This window comes from Quercus suber, unplaced genomic scaffold (assembly GCF_002906115.3).
Source record: "Quercus suber isolate HL8 unplaced genomic scaffold, Cork oak 2.0 scaffold_956, whole genome shotgun sequence".
Taxonomy (NCBI): domain Eukaryota; kingdom Viridiplantae; phylum Streptophyta; class Magnoliopsida; order Fagales; family Fagaceae; genus Quercus; species Quercus suber.
The window spans coordinates 90897-111613 of NW_027070376.1; the positions used below are offsets into that span (position 1 = coordinate 90897).

At 29.2% G+C, this 20717-nt stretch overlaps 2 protein-coding genes across 2 annotated transcripts; both read right to left on the reverse strand.

The window, feature by feature from the left end:
• Window positions 1–1768: 1768 nt before the first annotated feature.
• On the reverse strand, window positions 1769–4170 carry LOC111997766 (zinc transporter 8). The gene is made up of 3 exons (XM_024029911.2): window positions 3526–4170; window positions 3196–3345; window positions 1769–2438 (listed from the first exon to the last, which is right to left on the reverse strand). The coding sequence occupies exons 1-3, from the start codon at window positions 4129–4131 to the stop codon at window positions 2133–2135; spliced, it is 1062 nt and encodes a 353-aa protein (XP_023885679.2). The 5' UTR covers window positions 4132–4170; the 3' UTR covers window positions 1769–2132.
• A 5027-nt stretch (window positions 4171–9197) lies between these two features.
• Window positions 9198–16921, reverse strand: LOC136065397 (transcription factor MYB1R1-like). Its single transcript, XM_065768538.1, has 9 exons — window positions 16754–16921; window positions 15992–16115; window positions 14816–15027; window positions 14665–14733; window positions 14408–14533; window positions 10998–11048; window positions 10835–10879; window positions 10435–10512; window positions 9198–9236 (listed from the first exon to the last, which is right to left on the reverse strand). Exons 1-9 carry the CDS (start codon window positions 16790–16792, stop codon window positions 9198–9200), a joined length of 783 nt encoding a protein of 260 aa, XP_065624610.1. The 5' UTR covers window positions 16793–16921.
• Between the last annotated feature and the right edge of the window lie 3796 nt (window positions 16922–20717).

Here is a 20717-nt window from a genome sequence, read left to right on the forward strand (position 1 = left end):
TAAAATTAGACTTACATTTTTACAAAAGGGGCTTCATTGTCATGGATGTTTCCTATTTTATTTTTCATCATTGAGAATATGAAAATATAAAATGAATCGGATTTACAAATATATTTGAACCTAGTACTCCTTTTTCCCAGGGGATAAGTTTATCATGGTATTAGAGCTTTAATTACTTAGCCAACAACTTTTGTTTCATAGTATCAAAACTAGAGGTTTTAAGTTCAATCATTGTTTTCACTCAAATTCTCATTTAAAATGTTAAAAATCTCATGTAGTGAGCTTTATTTATTAAGGGAGAGTTTAGGCCTACATGTGAGTGAAACTGTTAAAATTATGGTTAAATAATAAAATTTACTATTTTTTTAACAATTTAAACTTTTAGGACAATCAGTACTTTATCACATTGCATCTCTGGATTTACAAATCAGTGTTAAGAAGGTCATCAAGCATCACAAGAGTCATTAGACATTGCTTCCTCTACATGCTCCTCCAAGAATCCCTATGAAAGGTACCAATTCAAGATCTACCTCTTTGACTTGTTGCCTTTTCAGTAGCACAGTTTGTGGACTTGTTGCCTATTCAATAGCGCAGTTTGTGGTGTAGAATAATATCTTTTTATGAAATGCGGAGAATAGATAATTATTTTGTAATCATGGTATAATATATAATTTGTTTCTAAAATTTTTTGAAAATAATTTGTTCCTTCTAAAAATTAAATGATTTTCAAAATTATTTTCCATCTTTTTATCTCTACCAATATATCATTCTATTATTTTGGGTGTGTTTGATTGAGATTATTCTTTTATGAGGTGGTCCATATTCTTCAAAATTATGCTATAGTGCACCATGTTTTTTTTTTCTTTTTCTTTATTATTGTACAACAAAACATTTTAAGTTTCAAATAAATTATTCAAATTTCTTATTTTTTTAAATAAGTTCATCATGATGATCAAAACTTATAACAAAATCACACTTGATAGGTTTGTCAACATGCAATTTATGAGTCACATGGGTTGAGCCCTTTTTATCAAAGTGATTTTTTTCCCATTTTTTGGTTGTTTATTATTATTATTATTATTATTATTATTATTATCATCATTGGCTCTTTGTTCAAGTTCTTTTCTTCTCACAAATTATTTCTTCACCTGGTCGAGGCTCAAGGTTTCAATTTAATCTTGATGAACTTTGGATGTATAAACTTAAAAATTAATGTAAAATTTAACTTTTATTTTTTGGTATTTATATATATATATATATATATTGTTATACATATAAAAAGGAAGGCAAAAACAAATATTATCAAATTTCTTTTTCAAGTTCTGTTCTTTTCACTTTTCTTTCTTTGCCGGATTACTGTGTTATTTAACTTTACATAATTTTTAGTATCTTAATTATCTGTTCTTTTATAATTTATATATTTATTTTGTGTATATGAAGAAAAAAAAAATTGGATTGTACTCGATTGATCCGACCCTCAAAAGACCAAATATGGTCATATGTTTTACAATCCGTTTTGGATGACCTATTTTTCACTTGAACTCAATTTGACCCGAACTCGGCTAGATTGAACCAAAATTCAATCAACACAATCTGTTCGCCTGGTCTAGGTTGGAGAACCATTATATGAGGATGGCTTGATTCTCTAGTTTCTCCACGGGTAGAACCCCTGTTTATTTTATTTCTTTTCTCTTTTTTCATGAAAGGCAAGTTCGGTTGTACTTAACTTCTTTCCAAATAATTTTATCTTCTAGAATTTGAAAAATAAAAATCACACATTTCATATTGGTTGCATGCAATGAAAGGTTCTTACAATTTTGCATATGGTGTAAAAGAGGATGAAGAATGTGACAAGGAACAAGAGCTCTCAAATAAACTTGCTGCTATTACGTCCCAAGAAGTAGAAGGACATCTTATTCATGATCAAGGCCTTTGTTGACGGTGTGATGTGATATTATCTATCAAAAATCCATTCATGTACTTCCAGATGGTGTCAAGAGCTTGATGTCGCCTTATCTTAATGAGAACCTATGGCAAAATTTTATATTCTCAGGAAATTGAGAAGGATTGAGATCATTACTCATGGTTATACAAAGGTTTTACACAATATTCCACAGGACATTAAGACAACATCAAGCCCATTTGGCCAAGAAAGTCATAAGACCAGTCCCAAGAAGAAGTGCTACGTTTGCTCCTATTTGAAGCCTTCCATTGTTTTGCATCCTTTCGCTCATAAAATCCGCCGCAAGAAGATCCACAAGCGCCATATAGATTAAGATCCCAGCTGATGCCGAATCAAAAACCCCTTGAACTATTAGAGCAGTTGGGCTGCTCTCACTGTAAACATTAGATATTGCTAGTCCAATTATAATCCCAACTGGGGTTGTAAGGGAGAAGAATAGTGACATAATTGCAACAGCTTTGCTCTTGAATTTTGCCTATAAACGCACAAGTGCATGTTATATAGAATGATTTAATACACAAACTAATGCAGTCATAAACAATGTACTAAACAGATTAACAAGCAACTACGGTATTTGGGAAGAAAGCAAACCCAGCATGCATACTATTCTTAAAGCATGTTCACTGTTCACGTGCAAAACTTGTATGAGTTATGGACATACTAATTTTTAGTTGTTTAGTTAGACTAGCTAACCATTTGAAACTTGTTTTCTAAATAAAAAAACCAATTTGAAATTTAGAAAATCATGATAGATATTTTAATGTATTCATCGACTAGATCTGAATTTATATAAGATAAAATTCAAATTAAATAAAAGAGAGTATATACTAGCATCATTTAATTTAATTATCAAAAAAAATAATCATAATTAATCTTAATCTAAACTAATTTAATCATATCATAAAAATATAACACATTCATATAATTATTTATCCAAGAATAATTAGAATAAATTAGACTCATAAAAGTTTTTTGAAAACTTAAACTAAGGCCCTTTCCCAAAAAATAAAAATAAAAATAAAAACCTAAGGCATTTTGTTAAACAATTGAAAAATACTTCCTACCAAATATGAGCTGAAAATTTTAACAAACGAACTTATTCAAAATTGGATGAAAGTCAATCAAAAATCAATACAGTCCGAATAAAAATGTGTTTCTTTAAAACGAATAATTAGTATAGATTTTATAATTTTGAAAACAATAAATAGGTAATATACACACGGTGATATTACCTGAGTGATGCATCCACCAAGTCCCATGCCCTCAAAAAACTGATGGAAGGTCAATGCAGCTACAAGAGGCTTTAATGTTTCGGGATTCATAGAAGTACCCACAGCAATTCCAATTATGACTGAATGTACCACAATCCCCAACTCCAAAACCTGACGTAATCAGAAGCTCAATTAAGCACTTAATTCTTCCACGATCAAAATCAATATTTCACCATTAGTACCACCACTACATAGTTAAAAATATTAATCTACATAACTAAATGGGACACAAATTTAATTTGCATTGTGCAAACAAATCCAAAAACGTTACCATAAAAACGCACAAACTACCTGCGTTATGACACGATGCCTCATAAGGTCTGATGAAGCCGAATTGAGAAGCATAGTAGCCGAACCATGAGAATGACCATGAGTTGTATGTGTATCAACGTGTAAGGGACCCTCCTGTTCTCCTTCTTTCTCCGCATCTCCACTCTCCTGTTGAACCTTGTCCGATTGAGAGTTCTTGTAATAAGAAGTCGCAATGGCATCAACCATCAAAGTTCCGATTGCACTCATCATCGCCACGAATCCCGTGAATGGAAAATCCTGCCACGGGCTCTCACTCAGACATGGCGATGTCAAGTTCTCGAAAGCATCGGGGAGTACATGGATGAAGCCGGTTGACAATATCACACCGGCAGCAAAAGCCTTGATTAGGAAGAAGATGTCCTTCTCGGGTCGCAAAGCTGGTACTGTCCTTCCAAGTAATGGAATACAAACCCCAAGTGCACTCGCTAGAAGTATGGAAACAAAACCAACTATTTTGTATTTGAGAGCTTCGGGCTTGTCTTCTCCTTCATCCTCGGCATCACAAGTGCACTCTCCAAAAACCGAAGATGGAAGTAGGAAGAGAATGCAAAAGAGTGTGATGAGGAGTTGTTGAAACTTGGCCATTGTAGCGTTTGTTAGAAAACGGCCAAGGAATTAGAGAGGAGCATGAAAAGGGTATGAGGGAAAGAGAGGTCTTAATATAGTGTGTATTTGTGTGTGAATGTGTAAACTTGAAAGTGAAAAAAAAAAATGACGACTTGTGTTACCCATAATTTGACTGTGATGCTTTGTTTAGTTAGCTTGAATTAGGGAAAGCAATGTTAGGAAAAATATTAGATGAAAGATTACGAAAAGAGGGTATCTGGGTTTCATTTTTGTTTGTGTTGTGTGTGTGTATTGATGAGAAATGACAGGGTTAAATTGGTCAATTTGTACACGCAAGATTTGGTTACCTTTGACGGCGTTCGTGGAATAAATCAATCTCTGCTAATTACATTGCTAATGGTGAAGAAATAATGAGGTCATTCCTCTATGAATTAGGAAGCAAATTTGTAATTTCTGATCATGTGCTTTTTCTAAACGTGAAGGTAATATGAGGAAACCGTATTTGAAGTAGTCACAACTAACAAATACTAAAATTATGGATGTAGGATTCATTGTAAAAAATAAATAAATTAATAAATAAAAAGGAAACTGGATTACTTGAAAACTTATTCAGAAAGTGTAGAAAGAATGTCGACATTAACAAGACATAGATAGGAAATCAAAGCTTGTTCACATTATTGTGGCAATTAATTTGGCTGTATTCACCCAAAAATGGTTTCTCAAGAAAAATAGTTCACCCAAAAATGAAAAATGACGCTATTATGCGTTAACCACGAAATATAGATAAAAGATTAATTTAGAATAAAATTCTATCTCAGGAAATATATATATATATATATATATATATATAATAACATTTCCTTTAATACTCTTGCCAACCTGCTAATTGGTTGAATTAGGCATAAACTAGCTTTGTCAAAAGATTAGTTTTTTACTCGTTTTTTCCCACAAATTTCCGGCTTAATAAGATTAAGGTAACTTTAAAGGGATATTCTTTACCCAAAAAAAATTTTAAAGCGATATTCCTCACATTTAGAGAACCAGATGTGTATAAGAAGTTCAGTTTTTATTTTTATTTTTTTAGTAAAAATACGAAAATTAGAAACCAACAAAAATAATGAACTCGGTAAAAAATTAGAGAAATGTTAATTAGAAATCAATTTATGTAAATTGGATTAAGGTAACTTTAAAGGGATATTCTTTACCCAAAAAAAAACTTTAAAGGGATATTCCTCACATTTAGAGAACCAGACGTGTATAAGAAGTTCAGTTTTTATTTTTATTTTTTTAGTAAAAATACGAAAATTAGAAACCAACAAAAATAATGAACTCGGTAAAAAATTAGAGAAATGTTAATTAGAAATCAATTTATGTAAATTGGATTAAGGTAACTTTAAAGGGATATTCTTTACCCAAAAAAAAACTTTAAAGGGATATTCCTCACATTTAGAGAACCAGACGTGTATAAGAAGTTCAGTTTTTATTTTTATTTTTTTAGTAAAAATACGAAAATTAGAAACCAACAAAAATAATGAACTCGGTAAAAAATTAGAGAAATGTTAATTAGAAATCAATTTATGTAAATAATAATAAGTGAAACTAAAAGAAACTCAAATTAGAATTCCAATTTTACTGTCATATGTCATAAATTATTTACTCTTAAAGAGTTTTAGAATCAAATGTAGGACCACATCATAAATATTCATCCGAGTGAGTTATTAAGTACAAAAACCAAAGAGTTTAGAATAAATGAATCGTAAAATATATATATATATATATATATATATATATATGTGTGTGTGTGTGTGTGTGTTTCATCATAATTAAAAAAAAAAAAATTGACAATTTACATTTTATATGTAATAATATCCTTACAAAATTTTTAAAAGGATTAACAAAATATAAAAATGACTATCAATAGTATTTAAATTATATATATAGGAATTATATTATGTATCTTATTGTATATCTTTAAGTGTATCCATACATATGCATGGGGTTATAAATTAATTATATATAAAAGCAGAGATCTCATGCGAGAGTGCATGAACTCCTGCCATATGGCACACTAATATTTCATTTACCATTTTTAACCTCTTTTCATTAAGTTTTTTTACTCTTATCCAAAAGATCGCATTAACTTGTTTTTAATTGTTATCTAAAAGATGGGTTGTAGATCAAAATTAAATTAAAATCAAATCAAAACTCATGAAAAGCCCAAATTCATTTATTACCTTGCATATTATGACTTAGACTTGACCCTTCCACAATAACTTTTTCACACATTCTCCAAAATATGGGCTGGCATTATAAAATAGGACACACATTTTGAAAAACTCTCTTTACAATCTTCTTGATAAGACTCTTATTATTAATTGCTACATCAATATGCTCTTTCTTCTTCCTATCGCTAATAGTATTTTTACACGAAAATAGATTATTTCTACACCATCTTCTTTAATATGGTGGAATCTATGATAAATAAATAAAAAAATAAATAACCAGTTTATATGGTAGAAACTATAGTTCCCTCAATTTGTTTATTTGTTTTAATTTCTAATGTAGAAGACTCTTGAAGCCAACAAGTTATATGCCCAAGTTGTCCACTCTCTTTCAAGGAATGTAAAAGATAATTTATACACTTTGATTAGCCAAAATAATTAAATACTTGTGAAATTCATTTAGGCTATATATATTCATATTCTTAATTATGTATATTCATAATAATTTGGGTTCTTTTTATTTTCTTCCTCTTAGTGATATTTATACTATAATTGAACATAAGATGCGTATTTTAGGGCCATAAAGAATAGTTAGAAATTATTTCAAAAATAAAAGAATAAAGTTTCCGCGTATCACACGGGACATCGACTAGTATGATCTAAAAAAATAAAAATATATGATATATATAAAAAGATAAGGGTGGAGATTCTTGAGCAAATATTGGAGTAGATAAGAGTGAGAGGCTTGTTATTTGAGGTGTTTGATGTTTGTAAAGGGGTATCAGAATTCAAGAAAAGGTTTTTGTTTTAAAAGAAAAGTTTATGTGGGGGAACAGACAAATAAAAGGAATAAAAAAACTTGTCCTCACGAGTCTTCTTTTTATTTTTAGAGAATTTCAATCTATAGTGTCCATTCTTGAAGATAACTCTTTATCATCAGACCAAGATACCAATTAGTTTTTGGTGTAAGCGGGGATTGAACCACAGATCTCTTATACAACCATCAAAGACTTTACAAGTTGAGCTAACTTGAACTCACTTGTCCTCACGAGTCATAGTAACAATAATTGTTTTCTTTTTGGGTTATTAGTTAATAATTCTTTATAATATTTTTTACAACACTTGACAAATGAAAAGTGAGTTGTTTCTCTTAGTGCAATGGTCATTCTATAAGTATAAGTGCTTGTAGGGTGTGAGGAGAAAGGACAGGATTCAAGTCTCTAAGGGAGAACTTCACACACATATACATTTAGATTATGCTAGAGTAAAAATTTTATTTTCTATAATTAAAAAAAAAAAAAAGTGAGTTGTTAGTTTAAAATTTTTGTTTTTATTTTTATTTTATAACAGTTAAGTTGACAAATTATTTTATTTATTCTCATCTTGATTTATTACCAACATTGCTTTTAACTTATCATTAATAACTTTTTTTTTTTAATGCCTTTGTAGTTTATGTATTGCAGTATTGTTAATGTTGGCTCTTGATGGATTGTATTTAAAGTTTAAACTTTGTGAAATTTCTGAATTTCTCTTATTCAAAAAAGAGAAAAGAAAAAAAAAAAGGATGATAAAAAAATATTTAAAAGTGAGTTTAATTAAAAAAAATTAGATAATATGGTGTTAGAGTTTGTGAAAAATAGATAACATGTATTAATTAAAAAATCATTAAGCTCATGTTATCCTTAGGAAAAATATACAAAACCTCAATGTGGTATTGTTTTATGTGAAAATAATTAATTATGAAACACTAAACCACCTTTAAGTATTTGAGTATAACACTAAAACCTCATGGGAGTTTTGAGTGTAATTAAAAACACCCCTATGATAGTGGTTTATGTGAAAATAATATGAGCATGTATCAACACATGAGCAATTCACTGCATGTTTTCACAAATGTTTAACAATTTATAAATATAACAATACCACATAAGTATTCCACTCAAAACTTTTAAGGATTTTGTGTTTTGTTAAAAAAACAACATGGGCCGGGGTTTTTATGTGTTTTTTTCCCATATTAATTTTTTTAAAAGTAATTATGGGACAATACATAAAATTTTTTACTGCGTTAACATGTTATGATCAGATTGCGCTAATTCTTTTTTATGAAAAAAATTATTTTTTTTTTCTAATTTTCTTTTTCATCCCATGGTAAGTATGTCAATTAAAATAAAAATTTATAATTCCATCTAAGAATCACTGATATGGAAGTCATAAGTTAATTCATTGAGTTTGAAATCAATTTAGATTTTTTTAAGAACTAATCTTAATAACTTGCAAACAAAACTTCTAGACTACACCAAAAGGATTATTATCATTTTTTTTTTTTTTAATAACCAACTTTTGTATTGACATTCATAGTAAAATTGAGTGTAAGTTATACTTAACTTTAAGCAATATTACACAACTAAGTTTTTGTTTTTATTGAATGTGAATTTAGATAAATCCATTGTTAAATTACATTTTCTTTTTATACTTTACTTGTTTGCAAAATTTCAAGATAATCAAATATCAGTGACTATTCCATCTATCAAATATTTAAATTATTCAATTTTTAATTATACATACAAGATGAGGTTTAGATTGAATCATCAAAAACATATAATATGACAGTAGGATTTTTAAAATTTTAATTATTAAGTGATCTAATATTTTTAAAAGTGATACAAGGGGTAACTTAAATTCAACTCTTATAGTATTTAAGTAAGTCCATATAAGTCCATAAAGAACAAGACAACAAGTACCTTAAGTGTTTTTTTATAGATTGACATGATATAATTTTATCATATGACGTTTGATTCACGATGATTTTTCTTTAGACACAAATTGGTTTTTAGTGTAGTCATAGTTTGAACTTCAAATCTCCTACTCAATAAGTGATTTACCAATTAAGTTAACTAAAACCTACAACAAACAAGTACTTTAGATATTATAATCAAAAATAGACATTCTAGTGATTCCAAAAATATTAAGCACCTATCTCACCTGACCCAAAGGTTAATCTTAAACAAGTGATTTTTATTTTAGCAAAAATAAAATTAACACCCATTAATAAAAGGGTATGTTAAATATGGGGTATAATTATTACTTAAAAAATAGAACTTTTCAAACCATGAGTGTGTGGATATCCACCTTAATTTTAAGAAGGAAATCCATAAACCCTTAAAATGAGAATCAAGGCCCTTGGGCATATGAATTCTCTTGAACTATTTGTAACTAGTATGTAGCCCCGTGCTACCGCACGGGAATGGATATATTATTAATAATGAGTTTATTCATGTTTAAAAGACTTAGTTAAGTCTAAATTCATATTATTAATCAAAAAATTTCATTAACAAAACTTAGCAATATATATATTTTACACAAAAAGATGAACCTTGGTGACAATGTTTATCCAAAAGATCCATTCACGCTTTTAAATCTTCAATCTCTATTGGTGATTGAAATTTTCGCAGCTTAAAAAATTTAAAATTTAAAAATTTAAAAATAAAAATAAAAAAAAATAAAAAAAAAAAAAAGCCCTCAAAGTTGTACTCATTTTGTAGTTTTACGATGGGTCATTTTGTAACATGACGGGCATTTGTGTGAAGAAAAAACCTCTGAAGTTCCATGGCTGATAAAAAAAATTCTCTCCAATCTCTTTTTATAGAAAGATGGGTTTGTGCGTGTTTTTATACATCCTTCATAATTGTATTATCACGAAGCAGGTCCAATGGATTTAGATTGGTACTACTGATTCCCAAAACATGAGTGTTTAATGTGTTATTAATTTCATCTCATTGGCTTCTACACATGACAACAAAATTAAAAATAATTAGATTATACATGTGTATAGTAAAATTGGACTCCAATTTCATATTCTAATTGAACAACTAGAATGATAATATATGATAGTAACAACAATAGAAAAATTCAAATAAAATTTCGGATTAAATTGTAACAATCTGAATAAAAAATTCCAGTAGTAAGATAGGGTGGAGTGATCCACTCCAAGAAGGCGACCAAACTTGCGTAAATATAGAATAATAAATCTCTCTCCGAAAAATTTACATTGTTCATAACCTTTACTTTCACTGAAAATTTTAAAAATATAATGACTCACATTTGCCATCCAGACATCTACAGTCGAATCCTCTCCAATTCGCGTGAGATTCCATTGATCACTAAGTTCCTTTACAACCTGCAAAAAGTATCATCTATCAGTCCACAACAATGTTTTCTTCATTGTTATAGGTGCCAAATCTGAACAAAAAGCCAAATATAAAGATAGTGAATTTTAGGCATAATGTGCATCTAATCACATATTAGCAATTTATAACAAATGTAAAGATACAAACTTTGTAAGTGAATAGTAAACAAAACTCAGTGTCAGAACCAAGAATAAAGCACTTTAATCCGAAACTTAGTGCAAATGAAAAGATACAAACTTTGTAAGCAATTTATAACAAAAATGCAAACTCTGGCTTTGCTATCTTTTTGAAAATTATGCAATGTACTCAAACCAAGTTGTTATCACCAATATTAATCTTTATGGTTTTCACGTTTGACTACAAAATCAAGAAAAAACTTAATTAGCACAGTAACTCACTTGACCCAATACATAGAAGTGGTTTTAATGAGAATGAGTCCACATACATTTATCTTTTTAGAAATTATGCATTGTACCCAAACCAAGTTCTTATCACCAATATTGATCTCTTTGGTTTTCACGTTTGACTGCAAAATCAATAAAAAACTTAATTAGCACAGTAACTCGCTTGACCCGATATATAGAAGTGGTTTTAATGAGAACGAGTCCACATACATTTAGCCACATGATGCAAAATTCAACTTCAATTTCAGATTCTAGACACATGGCACAAAATTAGAACTCTAATTAGGAAGTATACGTGGCACACAATTAGAGTTCTAATTTGGAATTCAATTTCACACTCTCTCTGCTTCACCTATTATTATATATATATATATATATATATAGATTACATGTAGGAATGTTTGGGTATCTAAGAGGATTCTAGGGAAACATAATCGACTACTTTGAATCAAACACAACCCAATAATGCACAAAACAATAATATGAATTCATTTTTTTGTTATACTAAACTAAACGTAAATTTTTTTTTTTTTTTATCAAGGGACAAAACACCCCTTCCTCCATTCTCACAATCCTCTCATTCTCTTATGTTTTTTAAGGACAAAGTTTAGTTACAAAAATGGTTGTAGCCTAATACTATATAAATAAAATAAATAATTTTATATATTTTGAAAGTTTAACTGTTGAATTGTATATTTTTGACACTCTTAATATACATGTCAAATTTTGTACCAATCAAATCTTATTTACAATGTAATCTATAAGTTTATATTTTATGCATAATTTTAAACTACAAAAACTTACAATTTATACAATTTATTGATGACATTACTATTGATCTTTAATTTTTTTTTAAATTTTGCAAGCACGAAGAATATATAAAAAAATGTAATCCAATAGTGGTTTTGTCAAAATTCATCTCCAATAAAAAGATATTAAGTAAAGTTGTAACCTTCCTACAACTAATTTTGTAACTAAATTTTATCTATTTTTTAATATAAAAAAATAAATTATGTGTAAATTTTATTTAAGGACAAATTTTAACTACAAAATTAGTTGTAGTCTAACTACAACCTTATTCAATATCTTTTTATTAGAGGTGAATTTTAATAAATCCATTATTGGATTATATATATTTTTATCTTATATCCTCCATACTTGAAAATTTTTATAAAATTAAAGATCAATAGTTATATCATCAAATATTTATTAAAATTTCAAGTTTTTTTAGTTTAAAATAATGCATAAAATATAATCTTATAAATCATATAATTAATAATATCCGATTAACAAAAAATTTGACGTGTATTAAGAGTGTAAAGAATATGCAATCTAATAGTTAGATTTTCAAAATATGCAGTAATGTTAATGATATTGAGTAATGTTGTAACTTTAAGTTGCAATCAATTTTTCCCCAAAAACAAATAAATAAATAAATAAATAAAGAGCTACGACCAATTTATAGCTAAACTTTGTCATTTACTTAATATCTCCCTTATATAATTTTTTTTAAAGTACAAATACTTAGTGTAAGGGCACGGTTTACAGCCCAAACCTAATATGTATGGGATTGTGAGTTAATAAGCCTAATACAATAAATTTATAGAGAGTGGGTTAAAGAACTAGGTCCTAGTAAATCTAACAACGACTAGGATGGGTTTGAACGACAATCATGCAAGGGCAAAACAGCAATATTGAGTGAATATATTGTCCAAGGAGACAAATGTTTGGATAGCATAATGGAACTGATTACAAGTACAGTATTGGTTGTTACAGTGTTCTTTCTCTATTTTTTCGATCCATCTTCCTTCAAGGGTCTTTTACATTATATATCCCCTTCCTGATGATCTTAGCCCTCCATTTGTCAATCGTTCATGCTACTACTTGAGTGTCCGTCCCATCAGACACCCCATTTGGCTCTTTGTTAGTTGCAGTAGCCAAGGAAGCACTGTTCAGGAGTCTTCTCCACATAAATGCCGCCAGAAAAGTAGCTGCAATGCATTTAATGCGGAGGTAGCAGCATTTCCATAGATATTTTCGGACTCCCTTCCTTCTTGTGTGTTCATGAGGCACGCCTCTTACATTGGGGCTTCCATGGAGGTCATTTTCGTCGTTGGGATGCGTGTTTGGACTATATATGCCATGGTCGAGGAAGAATTTCTCCTCAGACCACCTTCTTCTCATTTCTTACTCATGAGACTCCAAACTGAAATCCCCCTTAACCATTTGTCCCTCTTCAGACATGGTAACGTCCTCGAATAAGGCCCAAAACCCAATATATGATTCCGGGCCCATGTCCATACACTTAGTATATATTCTATTAATAAGTTAAACTCAATATTCTTTTCTAACTAAGCATCTAAGTTTTTGTTTAAACTTTTGGACTAATTGTAGTGTATTATATATAGCGTATAAGAACTTGTATTCCCGGATTCTGAAAAATCAATGGTTCCGTTTCTCCTTTAGATACTCTTTCATCTTCTGTCTTTCACGCCATGTGTATTGTAAAAATTTATGCATAAACATATGTGTGCAGAGTCCAAATCTTCTGTCATTTTTCATGCTCCACTCTATACTCCACCAATAAATACTTACCACGTATTTACCTAATTAATTAAATACTATTATTAATTAATAATTATAGTATTAATAAGTCAATAATAATAGTATTTAATTAATTAGATGAATACGTGACAAATATTTATTAGTGGAGTATAAAGTGGAGCAGGAAAAGTGTGACAGAAGATTTGGACTCATGTGTGCAAGTGTTTTGGTTGTCTTATTAAATGGTCAATTTTTATTTATTTTTACATTATTTTTTCACATTATCTAGATTATACAATGTATAATTATATACGGAATATTAAAAGCATTGTCTTAATTTGTATGCCGGAATCTCTGTTTAATTTGTGAGTAGTAATATAAGCCAATTTCTGTTTGGTTGGTCAATAGTAATATAAACCCATGAACGGACCTTTATATATGCCATTCAGGTAATACATACTTCCCACCTTATATCTAATAAAATTAGATGAACATTTTTTTGCAAAGGGGTTTCAATGTTTTGGATGTTACTTATATTAATCTTTCAACATCGAAAATATGAAAATGTGAAATGAATTGATTTTATAAAATATATTTTTCTCTTTTTTCCTAGCCTTTAAAATAAACAAGACAGAGAATATAATAACTAAGATTGACACCTACTTACTTAAAGAAAATGGTGTAGGTCATATTACCTTGCAGACTGATATAATTAGCAATAATTGATGTAAAATTGGTGGCTTTGCCACAGGTTTGTTTATTGCAAAAGAGGAAAAGAAAATGAAGGCAGATAGTGTAATATATCTCAAAGTTAAAAGAAAATATCATTAGAAATGTGATCATACTATTTGTACACGTTTCATTTCTTAAATAAAATTTCTACTATATATCTCCCAAAAATAAGATTTTAAAAAAAATAAATCAAATTGTTTCTTACAATGGAAGGAATCAAATGGTAATTTGGGGCACCAAATACTGGGGGCCGCATTTGAGCAAGTGATGGATTATGTATGGAGACATGTGGGTATCGGTTCACCAATGCCAAAGCTTGAGAGCTACTAGCCTATTCCAGTAGAAGCCATAAGAAATAAGTCAAATAACATCCTGTTTTACACTATATATATGTGCGTGTGTGTGTGTGTGTGTGTGTGTGTGTGTGTGTGTGTAACAATTTGGAGATGGATGGAGTTATACCCCTAATGACGACGTTTCAGTATCACTTTTCTCCATATGTGAAACTGAAAAATCCTTTGGAGCTAGTTCCTGTAAGTACATGATTATAGTCACAACTTTGAAATGTGTGTGAGAGAGCAAGAGAGGAGACGGAGAGGGAGAGAAATATTACAGGTTCATTTAGAGATACGTCGAATACACTCGACCTAGGTTTCTTCTTATCGATTGTAGCTTTTCGCAAAAAATATTTTTGAGCATGACTAGCAACTTGGGATGGAGACCTAGTGGTAACAAACTTCTGTGAAATTCCTTTCCAATCACCTCTTCCGAGCTTCTTCAAACCAATTAGGAATATTTTGTGCTCTTCTTCAGTCCATCTCTTCCCTGAACAAAACAAACAACAAAGCATGTTACAAAGTATTTTACAAACTACTACTAACATTTATGTTCAACACTAACTTCTTTTTAGTAAACACCAAATTGACACAAGATTTCTTTTTCATTTTCAGCTTTTTTGGAAAAAAAAATAAAGGAATTTGATGGGCCTAACCTCTTTTTAGTAAACACCAGATTGACACAGATTTCTTTTTCATTTTCAGTTTTTTTTTTTTTTTTTTTTTTTAGGGGAAAAAAAGGAATTTGATGGGGTCAACCGTTGTGCTACAAGCGTGGATATATATAAGAATTTAAATTAATAAATTTAAATTTATGAATAGTTTAATAAATGCTAGTCAATTTTACTCTACACAAATCAATCTAGAAAGTATGTTCTTGTGTAATCATAGCCTGTAAGTAGTCATGAAACTTGGAAATCAGATTTCATTCTAAAATATATCGGACAAAATATGTTTTACTGAAGATCCATTCACCCAACAAACCAATACTATAAGGAAAAACAGTGATGAATTCCATCAGAAACTAAAATTAAAATACTTTTTATTTTATTAATTAAAGTAGTAAAAATTAGTAATTAATAGACAAATATAGATTGCCAATTTCTAATATTTAAAAAAAAATAGAAAAAGATAAATAAGTAAACTATTTTTATAGAACAAGAAAATATTAAGATTGCCAAACCATAATCCTTTAAATATAAATTAAAAAAACATCCACCAAAAATATAAATAAGTAAACCAAAACCAAATTAAAACTGAAAGTAGTTTTTTTTTTTTTTAATGAATTAAAAGTACTATTTTTAAAGAACAAGCTAATATATAGATTGCCGAACCATAATCATTTAAATAAATAAATAAAATTTAAGAAAACAAACAAACAAACAAGTCTCACATACACAAAACACAAGATGTACTTATAAATCGAAATTCATCGAAACACAAGATGTACTTACGTTGACTAACGCCATCAGCAAGATCCTCAGCATCATCTTCGCTATCGTTGTTCTCGACCTTTTCCGAGCTCGGATTTCCCATGCTAACGCTCTTCTTCATAGGATTATGATTATCTACGTTGTTCTGGAAACACACGCCAAAAATCTTGATGCAATCAGCATTGCTATTGTGATTGCTAGTGACAAAAATACTAGAATTATTATTGTTATTATTACCGCTATAGTTGTGACTCTACAGATTGTTGCACCTACAGATTCACTCTCCATTTTCTCACTTCCAAAAAAAAAAAAAAAACTACCCTACTATATTCCTCACTCTTGTGCAATAAAAATTTATAAAAAATAAAAAAATAAAAAAATAAAAAAAGAGAAGAAAATCCTATTTGTAGATTCCAGTTAACTCAACTAGTAAAGTCTAATAATAAATAACTATAATCAGAAACAGACGTAATAAGTTAAACTCTCTCAAAAAGAAAAATGAAAAAAGGATAAGTCGGTGCAGCCTCAGAAACTGTTTAGTTTTATGGTCATGTGTGTTACAAGTTTTCAGGCTTTTAATTTAAACCTTAAAGATTTATAGTTTGGCCCTCAAAGTTTTTCATTAGTTCTAAAAGAAAAATCTTATAAATTTGAATTGTTAAAAAAAAAAAAAAAAAAAAATCCAATACAAGACAGCAATTAATTAAAGAAAACTTTTTCTCTTCAACCAAATTTCCAATTTGCAAAATATATAAATATATAATCTGATATTAGAAACCATACCTTAGGAATAGGTAACTGAGCCAAGAGCTCCTCACTCATTTCTGCTCTGCTCTGGTTTTTGAGCTCTTTATATGGTGTGACTGTGTGTGAAGGTGTAGAAGATTTATTTAGCTAAAAGAAAGCTTAAAAATTTCTTTAAAAAAATGACGACTTAAGGTCCCATAATTAGTCAATCATCTTTCTTTGCATGATTGGCATCCTTTTGATGGCGTTGGTTGGATAAATCATTTTCTGCTAATTATGACAATGGTAATTGTGAAGAAATAATGAGGACATCGCTCTATGAATTAGGAAGTAGATGTAACAAATACACTAAAATTATGGAGATAAAGATAATGATCTTGTTGTTGAAATGAATGTGACATAAAAAGAGTTTTAGATAGGAAATCAAAAGTGTATTCACAAGGTTGGCAATCTAAGTTACCCAATAATGAGCTATTATGTGTTAACACTTAACATTTCCTTTAATACTCTTTGCCAACCTGCTAATTCGTTGTACATCTTGTAAAATGTACCAATTTTTTTGAAGTTTTGAACGATCAGTTTTATTTTTATTTGTTTTTTAAAATGACCGGCTTAATAAGATTAAGGGTACTTTGGGTCATGTGGCAGGAATATTCCCTTTCTCATATTTCTCAATTTTCACAACCATTTCCCCCTCCCCCCAATCCCCACCCCCCACCCCCCCCCCCCCCCCAAAAAAAAAAAAAAAAAAAAAAAAAAAAAAACCCAATAGAGATTAGAGAATCAATTATAATGAATTGTTATAATATAAAGTATAAACGGCTAAACCTTTAAAAAAACCAAATAATAAAAAATAAAAAAAAATTTCTGTTACAAATTAGAACAAGATCAGAACATATGATCTAAAACATAAAAGGCAGAAAAACATTTTGTTCTTTATATTTTCGGCCAATTTTTATTTTGATCTTTTTTTTTTTCTGTTTTTATCCTCCAAAATTAAAAAATCATTCTTATTTTAGTCCCTACCGTCTTCTCACTATTGAAAATTGCATACGTGGTGTGACCATTATAAAATATTAAAAAATTATCTGGAATTTAAAATATGTCACATTAGCTTTTTAATATAAAAAATAAAAAATTTCTCAATATCAATTTATATGAAAAAATATATTTTTCAGTTTTAGAGATTAAGAAAAAAAAAGTTTTATAGTAACTTTCTCAACTTTTCTTTAATTCTCTTGGCAACCAAACACAACATCACAAAAATTTACAAATTTTTAAACACAACATAAAAAAACGTTTGAAACTCCAACCCACTAATAATATTAAATACTCTCAAGTTGATATCGGAAGAGAGCGAGAGAGAGGCTGAGGTTGGCAATGGTAGTGGTTTTGGGATCTAGATTTGGTTATTGTTGTGAGCTGAATTGTTTGACTGTTGTTGATATTTTTTGTTTGGGTTAGTTGTGTTTTTGATTGATTTGGTACATTGGAGCTTTGGGATTTATGAATTTTTTTAAGTTGAATTTTCTAGGTTTAATTTTGTGTGATTGTTTCCCAAGAAAAAATTTAGGTTTATGGATTTGCTGGAAATTGGTTGGTTGTTGGAGTTTGATTTGCTGAGGTTTCAATATTGATTGTGTTAGAATTTGCTGAGTTTGATCATGAGTGGACTAGCCAATAGGATATGTCTTGATTTGGTTGAAAAACATGACCGTTCTTTTTGAAAAAAAAAATAATATATATATATATTTCATTTTAATTAGAATGAATTTTCTTTTTATTTTTTTATTAAAGTTTTTGACATGGTTTTTTAAATTTAAAATGTTGATGTGGCATTTTTAAAATATCATTCTAATGGCCACATTAGCTTCATGCAGACCAGCAATTCACTTCATCTGTCATATATGCAACTTTGTTATTAAGATAACAGTAGAAACTAAAATGAGAACAATTTTTTTTTTTATTTTGGGAACTAAAAATTAAAAAAAAAAAAAACAAAAAACAAAAAACAAAAATAAAAGGAAAAGGGAAGCAAAATGTNAAAAAGCAAAAAAAAAAAAAAAAAACTTAGGAACCAAAATAGAAATTGGCAGAAAATGTAAGAATAAAAATGATATTTTTATCAATATAAAAATGATAATTAAAAAATAAAAATAAACAAACCATGAAGGTGGAGATTGCTGAGCGGAGATTGGAATAGAGATGAGAATGAGAGCTTGTTAAATAAAAAATTAAAACAAAGTTTATGTGGGTGAAAGAGACCAATAAAAGAATAAAAAATTAATTCTCACAAGTCACAGAAACGTCATTCTCAACCAAAAAAAAAAAAGTCACAGAAATGACAATGGTTTACATTTTGAGTTTTGGTAGTCAACCAAAAAAATTTTGGTTAAAAGTCAACAATAGTTTTTACCATTAATAAGTAATCAACAACTTGCCACTTGATTTTTTTTTCTTTTTTTAGTTTTTTATCTCTAGAATTATTGGTAGTTTAAGGGTATTTTTTGTGATATCATTTTAGAGGATATATTTGGAAAGATTAATTTAAAAATAATTATTAAAAATAAACAGTAGTTTATCTATTGTGATATGAATAATGCTAGAGATACAAACTATTTTATAAAAAAAAATTTACAAATTGCTAATGTGATAAGCGATTATTGGTAAATGAAAAAAGTGATATTAATAGTAAGCCTAGATAAAAACTAATAAAAGGTTAGCAACATCAATATTTTGTAAAAATATGGTAAAATAGTTTGTAGCTGTAGCATTGCTCTTGTAATATTGTTAATGTTGGCTCTGAATTAGTTGTATTTATCTCTCAAAAAAAGAATTAGTTGCATTTAAAGTTTAAATTTTGTTAGATTTCTGAATTTTTTTTAATTAGTTGTATTTACAGTTTATATGAAAATAATATGGGCCCATGTAAATACTTGAGCAATTCATTGCTTTTATTCATAAATGTTAAGCGATTTATGCATATAACAAATTAATAACCCCACATAAGTATTCTACTCAAAACTTTTGGGGTTTAGTGTTTTATGAAAAAATGATAAGGGGTTTTATGTATTTGCCCCCCCCCCCCCCCCCCCCCCCTTCTCTTCTCTTTCTCTCTTTTGGGGACAAAAGAGAGCCATTTCCCTAATGTAGAGTTCTTTTATCCATAAGTAGCCATGCGTATAAGATAACAATGCTAAAAAGTACAGTAGATATTATTGCCCTACAGTTGATTTTGAAGTGGCTAGCATGGGGTGTTAGTGTTATTTGATAAGTATGTATCTTTGATTTGATGTTTCGATTTGAAAGATATGATGAAAATGAGAAAAGAGTAATGTATTGTACCTATAGGATACCAAATGGAGGTTGCTTGGGAGTTGGTTGTACATGAAACCTATAGAAAAGCTAGGGTTTGCACTATCTCCTAACAAAATCTAATTGATGCATCCTTGTCAATTGCCATGTAGTACTGCACAAAATTTTCAAAGATTGATGGCCACACCATAAATCTTGCCAAAACCTTCTGTTACTACATACTTAACATACCCTGCAAATCTATTCCAACCCGCCCTAATTGATTATACGTTGTCACCATTTTGTTGGTTCTGTGAAATAGTTTATCTTTGTATATAATTATGCCATTCTGGTTCCCAGTTTCCCTCATATTCTTCTTTTCAATGGTTTTCCTGGGCATAAGGCCATTGACTTAGGACAAATTCGGGTAGCTGTCCACGCATGCTTGTGCGTTTAGGGTTAGGATAATTTGTGAATTTAGGGTTTAAAACTTAAGAAAGAAGGATTAGGATTCAAAAATGACTAGGGTTTTGGTGAGGAAGGGAAAAAATTTGATTCAGGGTTGCAAAAGAGGTGATAAGAAACTAAGATTGAATCTACCCACAAACTCTGAACAATAATGTGAATAGTTCATATGAACAGTACCTGTGAATGGAATCTGAATGCCAAAGAAAAGAGCAAGAAAGAAGAGAAATGGATAAAAGAA

Bases quoted from the DNA above. Each gene is read 5' to 3' on its own strand.
- LOC136065397 (XM_065768538.1), bottom strand. From the start codon at position 16,792: ATGAGTGAGGAGCTCTTGGCTCAGTTACCTATTCCTAAG. The intron at 15,028-15,991 runs GTAAGTACATCT...TGTTTTGTTCAG, and splicing joins TGCTGATGGCGTTAGTCAAC to GGAAGAGATGGACTGAAGAA. The intron at 9,237-10,434 runs GTGAGTCATTAT...TGTTTGTTGTAG, and splicing joins TAGATGTCTGGATGGCAAAT to GTTTTAGTTAACTTAATTGG.
- LOC111997766 (XM_024029911.2), bottom strand. From the start codon at position 4,131: ATGGCCAAGTTTCAACAACTCCTCATCACACTCTTTTGCATTCTCTTC. The intron at 3,346-3,525 runs GTAGTTTGTGCG...TGATTACGTCAG, and splicing joins GGCATCGTGTCATAACGCAG to GTTTTGGAGTTGGGGATTGT. The intron at 2,439-3,195 runs GTAATATCACCG...GTGCGTTTATAG, and splicing joins TTGGTGGATGCATCACTCAG to GCAAAATTCAAGAGCAAAGC.